The sequence below is a fragment of the Musa acuminata genome, chromosome BXJ1-4 (assembly GCF_036884655.1).
Source record: "Musa acuminata AAA Group cultivar baxijiao chromosome BXJ1-4, Cavendish_Baxijiao_AAA, whole genome shotgun sequence".
NCBI lineage: Eukaryota > Viridiplantae > Streptophyta > Magnoliopsida > Zingiberales > Musaceae > Musa > Musa acuminata.
Window position 1 is genome coordinate 29,512,788 of NC_088330.1, and position 20,141 is coordinate 29,532,928.

The 20,141-nt window shown below is 37.2% G+C and overlaps 1 protein-coding gene across 2 annotated transcripts; it reads left to right on the forward strand.

The window, feature by feature from the left end:
- Positions 1-2,539: 2,539 nt before the first annotated feature.
- Positions 2,540-4,701, forward strand: LOC135651926 (EPIDERMAL PATTERNING FACTOR-like protein 4). Of its 2 annotated transcripts, XM_065172571.1 has the most exons (4): positions 2,540-3,047; positions 3,559-3,596; positions 3,665-3,874; positions 4,034-4,701. In XM_065172571.1, the coding sequence occupies exons 1-4, from the start codon at positions 2,912-2,914 to the stop codon at positions 4,226-4,228; spliced, it is 579 nt and encodes a 192-aa protein (XP_065028643.1). In that variant the 5' UTR covers positions 2,540-2,911; the 3' UTR covers positions 4,229-4,701. The 2 variants fall into 2 exon arrangements, with proteins under 2 accessions (XP_065028643.1, XP_065028648.1); XM_065172576.1 differs by lacking the exon at positions 3,665-3,874 and having other exon boundaries at positions 2,607-3,047.
- Positions 4,702-20,141: the final 15,440 nt, after the last annotated feature.

Here is a 20,141-nt window from a genome sequence, read left to right on the forward strand (position 1 = left end):
ATTTTCTTAAGATTTCACCGATTTATTTTGTTGCTTTTGTTTTTTATCCTCGTTGTAGAATAGATGGATTGAGTAATAACTTAAGTACTTATTAAGAAAATTTAGAATTAGATATTGATATTAGTAAAAAATAAGAGAAATAAAAGAATTAGTCATTAACTTATAGTGTAAACTATAATAGACAATAAACTACCTCTTAAACTTCTCCTTCTAGGCATCAAGTTAGAGAGATTAATAGAAGTAGTAAAAATAATTATTATTATTATAAAAATAAATTTATCTAACTAATTTTTTTTGAGTTTGGTAACAGTATTATACATATAGAATTTTCAATTTTTGAATGATGAGCATGATACATAACAACCATTTCAATTTTGACAATGATTGTAAGATAAATATAGCTACTTGGGCATCAACAGTAATCGTAGAGCATGAGTATAGGGGTATGCATCCTAAATGAAATCCGTTCGAGTATGACTCCCAAATCAATTAAAATATATTAATGATTAAATCAAAATGGAGAAACAAAAATAAAAGATAGTCCACAAAAAATAATAAATACTTGTTCGATTTATCAACCAAAGGAACAATCAAGACGTTCCACATAGAAAACGATTAAATTTTTTTTAATTTTACTTTTTTTTAATCATTATACATCTATTTTTCAAAGCTTAAAAATAAAATTATGATTTTTTTATTTTAAATTTTTATATTAAAAAAAACTAGAAATGGAACTAATCCAATCTAATCACCAGATACCGAAACCATCAGTTCCTCTAACCGCTGAACACCACAACGTAGATTACCCATATAAGACGACTTTGACCGCGACATTAGGCCGTCGTTGCTCATCCCGGCAGATGTATCTTGTAAAGGACGATGTTAACTTAGGGTAGTGGTGGATGACAGTCTCCAGCAAAAGAGCGAGCGAACGCGAACCAATTCGAAAACCATGCACGGGACTTTTCCCCCGCTCTATTTCGATTCGACTTCCATTCTCTACGCAGTTTGGAACTTTAAAATAAGTTCAGCCGAGTACGTACTACCAGTGTAAAGTTGGAGAGTGTATAACCCAAAGAGGAGAAGGGTGAGTCGGATGGTGTTGGCCTTCTTTGAGTTCCTCCTTGCTGGCGGTCCAAAAAGGTTTTCTTTCCATTCCGGAGCGGACAATCGGAATCGTCCAACCGGTGGACGTCGCCCAGCTCACTTTGTTTTCACAGTCTATTTACGAGGATAACTGACGACGAGGTACCATGGTTTTCTGGGACATGGTAAATATACTATAACCGGCAAAACGGTACATCCAGGCAGTGGGTAAATATTGAATCAAGGCAGTGAAAGAAGAAGACTAATAATAATAATAATATATTAAAATCAATAAACCTAAAAAAAAGGAAAACGGAGGAGGCGGGGCAAAAGGACGGCTTGACCCAAGTCTGCCATGCTCCACTCACCGATGCGTCCCTTTCCTCCCCCTCCCCTCCGCTTACCTTCCCCATTATTTGGTTATCCTCCCTCTCCAAATGACCACCATGGCCCTCTCTTAATATCCATTCCCTTCTTTTTCGGATCAATCATGTGAACCACTAGTAGGTGTCCTCGTCAAGCTTGCTACACGCATGCCATCGCTACTACCTCTCTTCAGGAATTTGGTTCCCTAGTCGTTTTCAGATCATAAATAATTACACCATCCATGCACGTTTGGTGGATGTCTACGTCTTGCAATAGTCGTCTGGGTCGAGAGTCGAAGATCTACCGTTGGTTGCCATTGATCACATTATTCATTTTGCTGCTCATGTGGTGAAGGCTTTGATCTTTTGGCATATGCATGCCCTGCGCTAGCTTGTCGCGTGTGAATTTCGAGTAGGACATGTAATGAATCGCTGTATTATCCAAGTACTATTTGCTTCCATGGATTCGTCATCGAGACCCAGGTCGTTCTCAGTTCATCCTGACAGATTAAGCATATCCGAAACCCACAGCGGTCGTCAACAAGTTATATAGGTATCGTCAAGCATAGGAGGAAGGATGGCAGAATCATTGACACAGGCAACTTGCATCTCCGTTAGACCTAAAGTCTAAGCCAAGATTCACCGTCGAGTCCCACTAGCAAACACATCCTCACCATTCGTCAGATGTAACCAACCGATCTCAATTGCAGTCCCTCCATATCATTCAGAAATCTACCGGCCTTATTTGGACCACGAATACAAGTATCTCGAGACCACTAATTAGGTGTTGCTCGACTACTTGTGGTCATCTAATTCCACGATGAGACCGGCATCGATCCTTCCAATTCAGTTCTTTGATTCATAGGGACAATCATGCAATCTTGGGTCCCTCAAGTTATGCATCTTTGCAATTCGACGGCGATAGAATCTTTTGTCGCATATCATTTTTATTTTTTATTTTTTCATATTTCTGTCGACTGTGTAAAACCGGAATATACATCTTTCGTCGTAGCAAGAGGTTGCAGGTGAACACCTGAGCACTGCCATCATGTCCGAAGATATATTTTTGGTTAGTTTGATACACAAGGCCAAAGTTGTCATTTCAAAGAAACCTTGAGGAACCGGAGAGAACGAAGGGAGTTTTATAATCTACGAGAGATTTTTACTAGCAGTTCTGGGAAGATACAAGAGAGCGAACAGTAGACTGTCAGCGTGCGAGAGAGAGAGAGAGAGGAGCACAAAGCGTTCTCACATGAATAAGATCAAATTGCTCTGCCCATCTTGTCCCAGAGGTGGCCTCATAGATCTGCTACTGCTACAGTAATAACAGAGGGAGAGAGCGAGAGTGAGATTAAGGGCGGAGAAAGGAGATCGAGACTAACTGTTTCAGATCTTGGCTTCTCTGCTTCCTTTGATCGGATCATTTGCCATCTGGTTTGGTTCGGTTTCTTTTAAGCTTGATGGAGTCCAGAAGAGTGAGGAGGAGACATGGTTTCATGATGAAGGAGGCTATAACCTTGTGCTGCGGTTTCATCTTCCTCTTCTCTCTTTTTGCTGTGCTTTCGAGCTCTTCCTATCGCCGGAGCGTTCGTCTCGGTAAGCGGGATTCGATGTTCCTTCTTTCTTATATATTTTTTTTCTTTATCTTTTTTCTTGGACAGTTAGACAACATGAAGCATTTCTAATCTTTGCCTTCTTGTGTTTCTCTATTATTTTCTCCGTTTTTCTTCATCTTGGGCATACCGGTGGGTAATTTCATTGGTTGTTGTTTATATCCTCAGCTAATTGATTCCTGAGACAGAATGCATCTCCTCTACTTCATTTTAAGGTTTGAATGTCAAAGAGTCTCCTTCCCTTCATCTTAACCTGCCAATATATCTTTTTTCGTCCGTTGAAGACACCAAGATCACAAGCTATTATATCTACGACTTAGATGTTGAGATCCATTCTTCTTGATGTCCTCCGAATCTCTCCTCTTTTCTCCTGTCTGTTTCATAACCGATTGTTCCATAACCTTATCTTAGCATTTTGAGCAGCAGCTTTGGCATTGTGTGGTTAATTTTTTCAGCGTCCGTGCATAGTTACATCCCTGTTGTCATTGTCACAGGTGTTAGAAGCTTAATGGCGACTGACCCCCACTCTCAGGTGCTCTTCCTCTTCCTAATACTTTCTTGTTCTTTCTCCGATCACTACCTAATCGCCATTTAAGTAAGGCGTGGGCCTGGAGGGGAGCAAGTCACGCAGTCAAATTACGCCATTGTTCTTCTAAATCCTTGTTGAACGAGTGGCGCATGTTAGCCGGGTCAGCAAAGAAGTGGTGGCAAAAGAAGACGCGGGCGGCGGGTCGGGGGTGGTGTGGGGTGTGTGTGCGCAGTGTGGGTGTGCGGGGAGGACGCCTGAGGACACCGTCTGCCGCGCACCGTGTAAGTGGGGCCTCCCTGGTCCTCGGCTAACTTGCGCCGCCAGCTCACCCACGGGAGTCACTGATTGCGCTTCTGCAGGCCCCGGGGCCTGGCAAAGCACGCCCGCAGCTTTACTTTGCCTGGGTTATTCGTGCTAACTTGAAAGCCGGCTGGCTGCAGGTGGCGGTGGCCGCGAGGCGGAGGAAGCTCGTCGGCGGACCGGGGTCGTACCCGCCACGGTGTACGGGCAAGTGCGGCGACTGCACCCCGTGCAACCCGGTGCACGTGGCTGTGCCGCCCGGCACTCCGGTGACCACCGAGTACTACCCAGAGGCGTGGCGGTGCAAATGCGGCAACAAACTCTACATGCCCTGACACCATCGTCTCCGTGGAGTCCTGATCAACCCAAGGAACTCCGTGGGACCTTATATCTCCCTCCCATTGTTTTCGTCACTGTTGTATACTGGGGGGGGAGTACGCAAGACTGATACTCCTCGGCTGAGGACTGGAGTAGTAGCTATCATGGAACGTGGACTGACCGAGTCTTATCCTCTCGTGCGAAGCTAAACACGAGGAAAAGATGACGGAGACATGCATTTTGAAGTAGAGGAAAATTTATATATATATATATATATATATATCGTCGACAGAGAAAACATGAGTGTCTGATGTGGTTTTGATTGACGGAAAATCTAATAACCACTGCAATCGACACCGATTCACCTCTGCATCTAGTGATATGATATCCGGCGACGACTTGTTGACTTATCAAGCGAAGCTTCACCATTGTCTCACTACTGTCCGAAAAGTAGAACAGCTAAAAAGTGAAGAGATGTTTGTCTTTGTCATGCTTCGATTAGCTAAATATTAAACCAGTAGACATCTTGTCTGGTTAGCAATGGGTCGTGCCCTTTGAGTTGGGTCACCATCAATGAGTGTCGTCGAGAGTTCAATTTCCTTCAACAAGTGCATGTATACATACCTGAAAATGTACTGAACCATGACAAACCAAGCCTACAAGATCTCGATCAAAGTTTCCCGCGGCGGAACCCGATAGATGTACTACTCGTTTTCGGAGGGTACTAGTTATCTGAACGCCCGAAGTGGGCTTGCCATCTCTGAGACGTCCAGTCAACCAACTTAACGCTGCATAGGGTCAACGACCATCTCCAACCAACCGATATCAACTTGTTTCACTGAGTACCCTTCTTGACCTTGCATGCAGCCAGAGATCTGCGGGCAGATTTAATTGACAGCCAGTGTTGTACCTAAGACCTTAAACACCCAACAATCATTGAGTATGCTGCCAGCAACACATGACCAATGGGAAGCACGTAGATTATATATATATTTTTAATTACTTGAGCATTAAAAACAGAAAAGAAGCACCATAAACAAAAAAATAATACAAATGAGAGGGTCACTCTCCTCTCCAGAATGATACAATTTTAATTATTTTATCAGGTTGGGTTAATCAGTTCACTGTTTCATTTCCACTTCATGATTATATAGGAATTAAAAAAGATCAATTTATGTGGAATATCTTTAATTATATTTCTAAAAGCCCATAGAGGAGAAAAAGTCTGAATCAAATTCCACGTAAATATTTTGCATCCATCTTTCAAATGTAGGGGTGAGTGGTGAGCAAAAATAAAAGGTATAATGAGAGATGATAAAATTAGATAGCTTGAAAAAGACAAGTAGTAGTAATAAGGACAGTAACTTATCTTTCTAATCAAGTAATTTTTTGAAACAAGAGGATTTAAAAGGCTCTTGGGTGGAAGGGGTAAAAATAAAGTATGTCAAGAGTTAGTTCTAAATAAGATACAGTCAAAGGATTAAATTAATCATATTTCTCAAGTTAATACATCACTTAGGTTATGAGGGTAGAGAATATTTCTCTCGGAAATAGCTCTTAACATAATTGAAAACGATCTATTGCTCTTAGCTTGGATAATGAAGAGGTAATGCGTCGGATGGTAGTTGTTGATAGGGGTTATATTGATGACGATCTAAGTGGTGGTTCTATTGTGATAGTGATGATGCTAGTGTGATGGTTGAAGATGAAAGAGAAGGGTAATGGGGAGGAACAAAAGAGAAAGAATAAATATGACAATGCCTCTCAATCTTGAGGACTTTCTTCTCACTTGAGTACTCTTTCCTCATTTAGACATCTCACCTATGGTTCTCGGTAACTATAAACTCTTAACTCTTTATTCCATTCATTCATTTCAAAATGTGAGGTTTATAATATTTTTATAAGAATGAATGTCTCTTGAATGAGTGCTGCATCCCTCCTAGAAAAGTGATGGATAGAGATCTATAGGGTGGAGATAAGTATTTACCATTACATGAATACCATATATATATCATTCTAGAGGAGTGTTTGGTAGGAATCCGTAGGATAAATATAAGTATCTACCTTTGCATGAATATCACATATCCCCTTATAAAAGAGAAAGGGTTAGAGATTCATAGGATGAAGATATATAATTACTCTAAGATTCTATACCATGCACACTTTAAGATATATGCATGACATCCCCTTGGATGACTATCTTATGCATAAATTCTACTATAATCTAATAAGAAAATAAAATATGTATAGGAAAGGCCCTCCATGAGCTTTAAGATTCATAAGACTCACATAAAAATTCAAAGCTCTCCATGTTCTTTTGGACCATTATAATAGTGTGTTGGTGTTTTGATCCTCATCAACTCTCCCTAGATTAGACAAATTCATTTCTAAAGAATGAAAATTGAGATACTATTCTAGGAGGTTGGGGTTTGTCAATTTTAAGTCTTCTTTTGAAATCTATGGGTCCTCAAGGTTGGATTGTCTATGTCATCGTATCAAATATATTTGCTCTCGGTCAATGGGAGAGATCATGAGCTAGTCATCTAGGATGTTCTCCTCCTGCTCCTAAATGGATGGAATTCTAGAATTGGAGATACTAGCATAGAAGAAAAAGAATGATCTCATTGTCATTATTGCATGTCAAAGAATATCCCTAATGTGGGCTCTATCGGTTCATAATAGGGTAATAAGCATTATTACTAGTCATATGTAGTATCTTATAAGAACTTATGCTCCTAGATACTATCTTTTTATGATCCTAGTGGGATATTTCGTATAATCTTATTTGTTTCTAGCTTATATAATTAATTGCTCAAAGTAATCTTTCATATAATCTTATCATGCAACTCATGAATGTGTTTAGTAAAAGCGTCAACAATATTTGAGAGACGAAAGTGGGTGGGAAGAGGGGCAAGATCGATAGGTTTTCTAAGTTGATAACTAAGGATAACCTAGAGTGGACTAATACTAGTTGAGTGATTGATAACGTTATTAAATATGAACTCAACTATATATAGTATCCTATCCTAGATGTGATAACCTATAAAAAATTGAAGTCATCCAATGACTTATTGACCACTTCAATCTAACCATCAACCTAAGGATGGTATGTCGATGAGAACCTAAGTTTAGTTCCTAATATTTTTTATAGGATCTTCCAAAAATAATTAACAAAATATATATCTCAATAAGTAATGGAATTGGAAAGACTCTGAAACCTAATGTTGTGTTTTTTGGTTTTGTTTACTTGATAGGTGTGACAATGCTTAACAATCTTAGCTATATTCTTTACTACGTTAAATTAAAAAAATTGATCTTCTACAAGTGCAACTGTGTGATCCCTACCATGGTGTCCAACTATACCTCCAGCATGTAAATCCCATATTAGGAAGTCCCTATGTGAGGTCGAGGGGGGGGGGGTGGGAGTGGTGGGAGGGTGTGAATTAGTGTAATATTATTTTTAATCATTTTAAAGCTTGATAAATAAATTAACCTATTTTAGAAATTCAATTGATTAAGTTAGAGTTACGAGTAAAAAGAATAAAACTAGGTCACAAGTAAAAAGAGGCAAATCAATTTATAGTGATTCAGTCTTCCTGACATACATTACTCCTGATTCCTTTTTCCTCGAGGCCTCCAATTTTCACTATCGACCTTCTCTCCAATAGATGAAGATTAACTACCATTGTTACTACTAATTATAGGTGTCATACAAGTCAATTATGTGAGTGATGACACGTGTGATACACTACACAATTTCTTTTGGTTATTATTATTATGATAATTTCTTACTTTATATTGGATGATGGATATATATTGTGATATCATTAGATCTATACAATGGGAATTAGATCATTATGAGATCATAATAATAAGACCAATTCCATTTTAAACATAGATTCTAAATATTCCTAGTCATATGTTACTCGAGAGAGATATCGAGATAATCGAACATACCGGTATGCTATATACTTGTCTATATGATGGGGGTAGCTGGTCTTATAACTGCATATGTGTGGACATTAGAGATATAGTACAGGTGCTCATCGGAGAATGAGTTCACTAAATGATTCACTTGTAGAATATTAGATGGTTAATGATACCTCATTGTTAGATAATAATTTTGTAGTTCCAATTGTGTATCTGATCCTTAAACTTGAGATACCAAGGATGCCTTGTTTAAGTACTTCATTCTTTGATACCAGACTTATAGGTTTGAAAGTTCCGAATCTAGTACAGATGATCATTGGGAATGCTAGTCATAGGTGCCCTACAAGCCAATCACATGAGCGATGACACGTGTGACATGACACATACTCTTTTTATTTATTATTTATTTAATATTTTTCTCACTCTAGCAGTACCACCGCCTACTTAGGGCAATATTATTGTCGGGATTTCTAAAAAAGTATAATTCATGCTTTTCAGCTCTTAAGCGGTACCATTGCTTGGGTATGGCAGTACCACCACCTAGGCCTGATAGTATCATCACCCAACCCAACCCTAAGTCATTGAATTAACCTTCCAATAGGCCTAACTTGACCTTGGTTCAGGCCCAATGGACTCCTAATCAAATTGGCATGGTTACGCATCAAAACTAATTCAATTAGACTCTAAACGACTTTGATCGAGACTTAACAACTCTGATTACAATCATGAAGCCTTCAGTATGTTGTCTGACATATCATCTGTTCATCCGGTACTTCATTCGAATCTCCAACGCATTGTCCTTTTTTTTCGGTGTATTGCTCGATCTATCGGCATGTTGACCTCTCACAACATCCGATTTTCTTAGCGCAATACCTGATCTTTTTGACCTGATGTCCAATCTCTAACATGATGCTCTCCGATCCAATGTCTGATTCTCTTACTTCAATGATTTACCTTTCAATGGTTCAAGTCCATGATTGATTCTCCTTTAAACATAGACTCTAAATAATCTTGGTCATAGGTTACTCAAGAGGGATATCGAGATAACTAGATAGATTGGTGTATTGTATACTCGTCCATAAAATAGAGATAGTTGGTCTTATAGCTGCTCGTGTGGGGATACTATGGATACAGTGCAAGTGCTCATTGGAGAATGAATTCACTAATTGATCTGCTTATGGAATATTGGATGATTGATGATATCTCATTGTTAGATAGTGATTCTGTTATCCCAATGGTATACTTGGTCCTTAAACTTGAGACATCGAGGATGTCTTGTATAAATATTTCATTCTTTGATACCAGACTTATAGGACTAGAAGTTTCAAATCTAGTATAATTGGTTATAGAGAGTGATAACCAACCTTACGAGGGCTATTGAGTGTCGATAGTGGATCATTCACTCTCAGCGTCATGAGATAAATATCTCATGTATTGCTTAAATAAATCCTTGGCTAGGGTCATTCGGATTAAGAGAGAAAGAGTTCTCTGGGAGAATTCGATTAGAGCGAGACTCAAGTAGAAATCGTATGGGCCTAACAAAACCATGCCCAGAATATGGTCTTTAGGATATTAGATACATGAGAGACTATAGATATATGGTAATTGAGGATAGATAAGTCTATTGGATTAAATTCCCCTTTATCGTTTGAGGACTAGGATATAGTGGCTTAGTACATTTACAGTCGATGAGTCGAGTGAATTATTATGGAGATAATAATTCACTAAGCCAAAAAGAGTTCTAATAGATATGACTCACGACCATCTCGTTATTGGGCTAAGAGGATCATACACATATGATAAGTGTTACGACAAGTAAATGTTCAGATATGAGATATCCATTGGAACCACTATCTTATTGGATATCCAATAAGCCCATGAATTATTGGATCTTATAGATGAGATCCAATAAGAGCCAATGAGAGATTATTGGGTAGAGATCTACTAATCTAAGAGGCCTGAATAGTTGGATGAAGATCCAGTACCCAATAGGGTAGGATCTGTTAGGGTTAAGTTAATAAGGGATCTTTACAAATAGGAGGGAACTAAAGTATCATAAGCTAGGCCTTTTTGGCCATCACCTCTTATTCTCCTCTCCCCTTCTCCTCCTTAGCTAGTAGCCCCTATTTAGAGTGTATGGAGATTTGGGCAGCGATTTGAGGAGCGTCTTCGTAGCCCCTATCATGTGGATCATCGCTAGAGGAGAGGACATTTAACCTCCTTCATTTTCTCTCATAGATTTGTAGGATTTCGGGGGATATACGATATCCTTAGGTAAAACATATCTCTCTAATATATGCTATTGATTTTTGCACACCAATCTTTGCACGATAATAAAACCTTTTTGTGGAAATATGAGATTTTTTTTTATTCTTCCACTGCGCATGTGATGTCGCCCCTAGATTTCCTTATAGAGAATGACAACCAACCTTACGAAGGTAATTAAGTGTCAATAAAGAAATTTTACTCTCGGTATCATGAGAAAAATATCTCATGTATTCTCACTCAGGTAAATCCCTAGTCAAGGTCAATCGAATCATGATGAATCTAATAAGCATAAGATTCAGATTGAGAGAGAAGAAGTTCTCTGGGAGAATCCGATTAGAGTGAGACTCAGATAGATTTTATATGGGCCTAATAGTACTATATACGATATATAATCTTTGAGATTTTAGATAGATGATGGACTATAAATACACGGTAACTAAGGGCAGAAAGGTCCAATGGATCAGATCCCTCTATACCATTTGGGGACTATGGTGTAGTAGCATAGCACGTTCTAATCGTTAAGTTAAGTAAATTATTATGAGGATAATAATTCATTGAGTTAGATTGAGTTATAAGTCAGAAGGAGTTCTGATAGGTGCAACTCACAACTAGCTCGATATTTGATCTAGAGGGTCATATACATATGGTGGACAATGCGACGAATAAATGATCGGATATAAAATATCTGATAAGCCCATATTTTAATGGATCATTAGGAGAGACCCAATAGAGCTTAGAATGATTATTGGATGAGGATTAATATCCATTAAACTAAGGGTAATTAGATGGAGATCTAATATATAATAAGCATAATCTATTATGATTAGTTAAAGGAGACTCTACAAAAAGGAGTTGGGATTAAAAGGGACATAGGCTAGAACCCTATTGTTGTCACCTTCATCATCTCCTCCCCCCTTCTTCCTCCAATCGACTTCTCTCTCTCTAGTGTGAGAAAACAATAAGAGGGAATAATCCCTCCTTGTGTGCTGTTGCATGGTAGTGTACGATCACGAGAAAGTAATGTACTATGTGAAGAGGTGTATTATCGCTACGTCCATCATGTGGATCACCACTAGAGAAGAGTTTGCGAGAGTCACTTCATCCACGCACTTGGATTTGTGATCTTAGGGGATATACGAGTTTCCCTATGTAAGAATGTCTCGTACCTTTGTGTAGTTTTTAATTTTATAAGTTTTACACACTTGATTTTCGTATGATGATTCAATAAAATTATTTTGGGAAACTAGTTTTTATTTTTATTTTCGCTGCATATATGTGATGCTCCCCAAGGTTTCATAATAGTAGTATCAGAGCTAGGTTGCTTGTGCGATGGTCAGTTATTAATCGCTTGTTGTGTTGAATTGGTTTCTTGTAAATAAGTTGTGTTTTCATTGATTTGAGATTAGAACAACATAGTTTTTGGCATATGAATTGTTTTGTCACTCAAAAATTTCTGGACATCAGACTTCACAGGGAAGGAGGGCAGCAAAGGTTGTTGCCTTGCATCTTTAGTCGTAGGCTACTTGTAACCTTGGCTGATAGCAACATTAGCTGCTCTTGGTCTGACCAAGGGTTGCCATGGCTAAGGGCCACCTAGCTAGAGGTAGCCCTAGCGACTAGGGACTCTTGGTCGAAGGGGCAACCTTAGCGGCCAGGGTTTCCTGACCGCCCAAGGGGCTAAGCGGCTAGGGTTTCCTGGCCACTATGGGCACCTTGCCCCATGGATCTATAGAGTTTTCCTAGGTTAGATTAAAGGTTAATCCAAATCTGATTGATTAAGAGTTAATCCAAAATCAATTGAAGAGTTTAATTGATTACTACCTAGTTAGTCCGATATGTATATATACATGCGATGTGTGTTATGGATAAATGATCATGGACTATGTGTGATGTGTGTGTATATGATTATTATTGAGGCTTGTGGCCTCCCTCTCTCTCTCATTAAATTTGGCATGTATTTCTATCTCTCTCTACATTCTCTTGATAAGATCAAGGTTTCTTATATATATATATATATATATATATATATATATATATATGCATGTTTAGACATACATACTTGTAATTAAGTTGTAATTACATAAGAAAGTACAATAGGACCTTGGAGGCGATGAGGATGAGACAGATAATCATCGACATGAAGATGCGCCGAGATACCGACGGGATCGATGAGGATGAGACGAATGAGGATGGATATCAATAAGATAGGGACTCCAGCGGATATCTCATATCTGAACATCTACTCGTCTCAACACCTATCATATGTGTATGACCTTCTAGGCCCAATATCGAGCTGACCGTGAGTCATACCTATCAGAATTCCTTCTAGCTCGGTGAATTATTACCTCCATAATAATTCACTCGACTCATCGACTATGGACGTACTAGGTCACTACGCCGTAGTTCCCAGACGATATAGGGAAATCCAATCCTTTGGACTTATCTATCCTCAGTTACCATGTACATATAGTCCCTCATCCATCTAATATCCCAAAGACCATTTATCGGACATGGTGCTGTCAAGCCCATACGGTTTCTCCTCGAATCTCGCTCTAATTGGATTCTCTCGGAGAACTCTTTCTCTCTCAATCTGAATAACCTTGGCCAAGGATTTGTTTGAGTAAGAATACATATGATATTTCTCTCATTATACCGAGAGTGGATGATCCTCTATCGATACTCAATAGCCCTTGTAAAGTTGGTTGTCACTCCTAGTAACCGGTTGTACTAGATTTGGAACTTCCAAGCCTATAAGTTTGGTATCAAAGAGTGGGTACTCATACAGGACATTCTTGGTGTCTCACGTCTAAGAACCAGATACACTACCGGGACTACGGAATCATTGTTTGATAATAAGACATCATCAACCATCCAATATTTCAGAAGCTGATCAATCAATGAACTCATTCTTCAATGAGCACCTACACTGTATCCTTAGTGTCCCCACATGAGTTGCTATGAGACCAGCTGCCTCTATCATATGAATAGGTATACAATATACTAGTCTATCCGATTATCTCGATATCCCTCTCGAGTAACATATAACCATAATTATTTAGGGTTTGTGTTTAAAGGTGAATCGATCTCATTATCGTGATCTCATTACGATCCGATTTCTATTGCACAGATCATATCATAATATATATGCATATATATAACAATCAATATAAAGTGATAAAATTGTCAAAATATAATGAATAAAAAGAATGTGTATCATGTCACACGTGTCATCACTCACGTAATTGGCTTGCAGGGTACCTATGACTAGCACGACAATGTAAGCTAGGTCATATCTTTGAGAGAAGAATTCAAATGTTGCTAAAGGATAAATACTTAGTTATATTCGATTATAAAATATATGCAACCTACGAGTCTTGTCTTCAAACGAAATTAACTAACTCTTCATTTGGTAGAACTGAAAAGAGAGCTAGTGAGTTGCTAAAACTTATATACACTAATGTGTGTGGTCCTATATCAACTCAGGTCATAGGTGATTATTCATACTTCATTACATTTATTGATGATTTCTTTAGGTATGAACATGTATACTTGATAAAGTATCAGTCTGAAGCCTTTGAGAAATTCAGAGAATACAAGAATGAGATAAAAAAATAGACAAAAAAGAGTATTAAGACTCTTCGATCAGATCGATGAGGAGAGAACTTTATTAGGAACGAGTTAGCACTAAGAGGGGGGGTGAATTAGTGCAGCGGATAAAAGTATCGGTTTAAAATATCTTCGTATGATAAAAATCAATTTCGACGAAAATCGTTTCGGAGAGATGTTAACTTGAAAGCATTTTTATAAGGTAGTGAAAGTAGTAGGCAAGTTAAGTAGTTTGCAGAAAAGATAAATTACTCAAATATAAATGCAAACCATTTTATAGTGGTTCGGTCGTCGTGACCTACATTCACTTTTGATTCCTCTTCCGTCGGGGCCACCGACATCCACTAATGGTCTTCCTTCAATAAGTGAAGACCAACCACCTTCTTATAACTCTATTCTCCTTTTGATGAGTTCAAGAGAGAACCTTTACAAATTTCACACCTCTCTAAGAATGAACTCTAAACTCTAAGAGGTGGAGGGGAACACTTAACACTTTTCAAGTTTTTTCAACTCTTTTTCGTCAAGGATTCTTTTCCCCTTTCTACCTAATTCTTATCATTCTAAGCAGGAAAGAGTGGGGTATTTATAAGCCCTAAATGGATTCAAATTTGGAGCCCAAAATTTAAATCCCTGAGATTTCAAGGTACGGGCAATGCCATCGCCTGCATTGGGTGGTACCACTACTTGCAGCCTAACACTAAGCGGTACCACTACCCAGTCTGGTGGTACTACCGCTTAGGAGACTATGTCTGAGCAGTACCATCACCCATACTAGTGGTACCATAGCTCAGACTGGCGGTACCACCACCCAGACTGGCGGTACCATCACTTAACAGTCTCAGAGACTAGGTTTTTCGAGTTTTTCAACTCACAAGCGGTTTCACCGCCTGTTTTGGCGGTGCCACCGCTTGACCCAACTTTTGGGCCACTGAATGGGCCTCCCAATGAGCCCAAATCAGTCCCAATTAAGGCCCAATTGGCCCCTAATTAAATTAGCATGATTACACTAAAAGTTAACTCAATTAGCCCCCTAAATTGTTTCGATCTTAGACATATGATTACAAAGCATGAATCCTTTGTCCGGCATGTCATTGGTTCATCCGACACTCATCCAATCCTTTGGCACATCATCCTCTTTTGTAGCCTTTTGCCCAATTAAGATGTTGACCTCTGTAACTCGGATCTCCTTGGCACAATGTCCGCTCCTTCAGTTCGATGCCCGAATTCACAGCACGAGTCTTCTGTCGACACATCAACCGATTCTCCAGCCCGACGTCCAATCTTCTGACATGTTCACTCCGGCCTAATATGATTCTTCTTGCTCTAATCAATTTGTCTCTCCTTGATCAAAGCTAGTCCTGCGTCACTTAAAAACGTAGATTAGATCATAAAATCATCAATTGATTTCATCATCAAAATCCGAGATTCAATATACTTGAGTACAAAGTTCACCCATTTTCTCAAAGACGATAGGATCCTATCCCAATGGACTCTTCTTTCATCCATCTTAACTTAATGGTATATTAGAAAGGGGGAATTGCACACTATTGGACATGGTGTGGTCTATAATGAGTTTCGCCAACCTACTTGTCTCATTCTAGGGCTACACCCTAGTCCATAGCTTATCTTCTAAATAGAGTTTCATCTAAAATATTAGTATCTATACCATATTGTAATATCTCTCACTTTTGAAATTTATAAATAAGGACCTTATTTATAAATTTCAGAAGTGAGGGATATTACACATATGAGACATGGAAAGGAAAGAAGTCTGATCTTAAGATTCTTAAGATTTGGGGCTACCTTGCCAACGTTAGAAGACACAACCCTAACAAGTTGGAATCAAGGATGAAACGATGTAAATTCATAGGATACCCCAAGGAGACTTATGGGTATTAGTTCTATCAACCCGAGGATCAAAATATCTTTATTGCCAAGAGGTTAATGTTCTTTGAGAAGGAATAATTCTTAGTGGAAACAGTGGGAGCGTGATGGAGTTGAGTGAGATTGGAGAACCTAGCTCAAGCACCTTTTCATAGAACGAGTCTATTCATGTACCTAGCATACAAGTTCCGACTTTGCATAGGTTTGGTAGAGTGTCCATCTGAATTCTGTTGACCATTGCAGTACACTATAATTATGAGATCTGACAAATGGACGTGAAAATTACATTCCTCAATGGCAACCTCGAGGAGGAGATGTATATGAGATTTGTATCTAAAGAAAGTCCAGATAAGATGTGTAGATTGCTAAGTCCATTTATGGACTAAATCAATCTTCTAAAAGTTGAAACATAAGATTTAACGTGACGATCAGATCTTATGATTTCGTTAAGAATGAAGATGAGCCTTATATATACATGAAGGTAAGTGGGAGTATTATCACCTTCTTGGTGCTATATGTTGATGAAATCCTAATAATTGAGAATGATGTATGAATTCTCTTCACGGTTAAAACTTAGTTATCTAGACAGTTCTCCATGAAGGACTTAGGAGAAGTATTTTACATTTTGAGGATTTAGATCTATAGAGATAAATTTAAGAGAATTCTTGGCTTATCATAATCCAGATATATAGACATCATTGTCAAAAGGTTTGACATAAAAAATTTCAAGAGAGGTCTCTATTGAATCCCGAATTTTGATGATGAAATCAATTGATGAGTTTGTGAATAAATAAACATTTAAGAAAAGTGATGTAGGACACACTTTAATTATAGAAAGATAAATCGATTGAAGTAGGAGACTCAGATGTTGGGCCAGAAGGATCGGGCATTGCGCCAAGATCGGATATTATGGGAGGTCAAAGTGTTGATGTTGGGCCAGAAGGATCGGGTACTAGAAGTTCAGACAAAGTGTTGGATGAACTAAGGACATGTTGGACAATGCAGGCTTTATAATTTGTAGTTGTTGTGTCTTGATCGAAGTAGTAAAGAGTTTAATTTAGTTGGTTTTAGGTATAACCATGCTGACTTAATTATGAGCCAATTGGGCTTGAATCAGGGTTGAATTAGGCCTATTGGAAGGCCAATTCATTGACTTGAGATTAGGCCAAGTGGTGGCACCACTAGGCCAAGCAGTGGCACCACTAGGCCAAGCAGTGGAATTGCTTGTGAGTTGGAAAGTACGGAATATACTTCTCCGAAAAACCCGACAGTGGCATCTCCAGAGTTAGCGATGGTACCACCCAGACTAATGGTGGTATCACCATAATATAGTCTTTCAGACTATATCAGGTGGTGGTACTGCCTAGGTCGGAAGTGGTACCAACAATACCATGAAAACCCAATGATTTAAATTTTTAGCTCTATTTCTAAAATCATTTAGGGCCTATAAATGCCCCTCTCATATTGCTTGCAAGTGTATGAAAAGCTTATGATTTTAAAGTATTGTAAACTCTTGAAAAGTATTGAGTCTCTTCCTCCTTTAATCTAGAAGGTATTCTAAGGGAGGTAAAAGGTCTTTTGTAAGAAAGGAGTATTAATGTTATCTCCTCATTAGCTAACATATTAACAAAAGAACATACTAAAATTTAGTATGATAGTATTTGAGGAATTTAATATTATATTCTCAATATAGCTGACAAAACTATAAGCTCAGGAACATTGAAGGTAGTTGAGTTCTTTCTCCGACAATTTATTCTAACTTTTATTTCTTCCTAGTTTGACTTAACTAGTGCTATAAAAAATTTTAACTAATTTTAAAGTTTGATCGATAAATCCGTATTGAAAATATAATTAATCGAAAATGTGAGTAAGGGTTGCCAGTAAAGTGAATAAGTAAACAACAACAAACCAAAAGCAAAAGAATGATGTGAACCAAAATATAATGTTTTAGTCTTTCAACCTATGTTTACTCTCAATTTCTCTTACCTAGAGGCTACCGACTTTTACTATCGATCTTTTTTCAAATAGGCGAAGATCAACTATCCTTGTTATAGCTTTTTCTCTTTTAATAGGCTTAGGAGAGAACCTTCACACTCACTCTTGTATGAGATCTCTCACCTTCTACAATCTAGAATCACCTCTAAAATCAAAGAGGAAGAGACTCAAATAATGCTCACAGAGAGCTACAACCCTTCACCAACTTAGAATTTGATACTTCATCAACCAAGCCTTAATGGGGTATTTATAGGTCTTAAGAGGCTTAAAAAATAGAGCCAAAAATTTTAAATCCTTAAAATTTTGGGGTATAAGCGGTACTATGTTAACATATGGCAATACTATCATTATAACTTTTGATGCTATAATTTTATACTTTTGTTCGATATTAACATCGTAATTTTTGAATTTTGGGTAGCATTACGATCGCCCTAGGTAGTACTACTACCACCCTAGGTAGTACTACTGTCAACATAGGTGGTACCACTACTGATAGTGTTGATAAGCACTATGTGTGCTTGCTAGCTGACTCAGTAGTACCATCACCCAGGCCTACATTAGGCCATTGGTTTGCCTTTTAACAGGCTTAATTCGACTTGGGTTCAAGCCCAAGTCAATCAATAAGTTAGCATAGTTTCGGCCCAATACCAAATTAATTTGATCTATAAAGACCTCAATCAAGACTTTAACAATTCAACTACATATTCGACATAATTATGAAGCTTTTAGTACATTATATGCTATTTCAGCATGTTGTCCGATCTTTTAGCACTTCATCCGAATCTTCGGCATATCGCCCAATCTATCAGTATGTCAACTTTTCCATGACATTTAATCTTTTGGCGTAATACTTGATCATTTCAATATGATACTCAAACTTATAGTACGAAGTCCAATCTTCAGTATGTCAACCAATCCTCCAAATCGACGTCCAATTTTAGATATAATACTTTTCCTGACAAAACGCCCTATTCTCTTAGTTTGACAATTTGTCTTTTGATAGTTCGAGTTCATGATTAAAGTATTTCCTATATTACTTATCTCATAACCATATTAGTCCATAAACTCATTAATTGATTTCATCATCAAAATTTGAGATCCAACACTCTATTGGTGGTTGTAAACTCAGTATGATTCAATAAAAGTTAATATTTGAATTCTGTATAATGATTTATATAGAATTAATGTAAATCTTGAGTTTACAATGATCCTGTAATCAAATATTGGGATAAAATATAGTTTCATAAACTTCTTAAAATTAAATATGCTTATATCTTCATGTTTCTGCTTTAGTGAAGAAAGATATTTTATTACCTTTATAGATAATCTATTGAGTTATAACTATATATATCTAATTCATATAAAGTCTTAAGCTGTTATCACCTTTAAGTATATATAAATAAAGTCGAGAAATAATTAGATAAGAAAAACCAAAATTATGAAAACTAATAGGGGTGATAAATTTTATAGTAATTATAATGAATTCGATCATAATTATAGTTCTTTTGTTAGATTCATGAAAATGTAGAGTATGTGTGCTTAATATGATTTATTATATATACCATAGTAAAATAAGATTGTTGAAAGGTGAAATCATACTTTTATAGATGTGGTTAGGAGTATGATAGGTTATTATTCTGTACCCAAATTAATGTGAAAAGAAACTCTAAGGACGATTATATATATCTTGAATAGGGTTTCTAGTAAGTCAATTTTATAAACTTCTTTTGAGTTGTGGACTAGTAGCAAACCCAATTTAAAATATTTACATATTTAGGATTATTAGCAGAGATAATTGTCTTAAATTCATATGAAAAGAAATTAGATTCAATGATTATTTTTAGATATTTTATAATTTATCTAAATTTTTTTAAAATAGTATATATTTTATTACCCTAATCGTATGAGGATAGTTGAATATAGTAATTTAAGATTCTTAGAAAATAGCCAATTAGTAAGAGTAAAATCTTAAAATTTAATCTTGACATTGAAGAGATACAGGTTCATACTCTTTTATCATTCAAGAGATTATTGTTATTTCAATCATTAAATGATTTAAAAAGATGAATAACAAAATAACATTAGTAAACTGCTACATGATATTGATATCGCTACTGATGATCTTGTAGAACAATAATAATCGATTATTTTGAGAATATCTTAAAGGAAAATGAGACATATCATTTTTTATTATTATGTGATATATTTATAAAAATTAGATTATGATATAAGAATAAAAAAGATCTC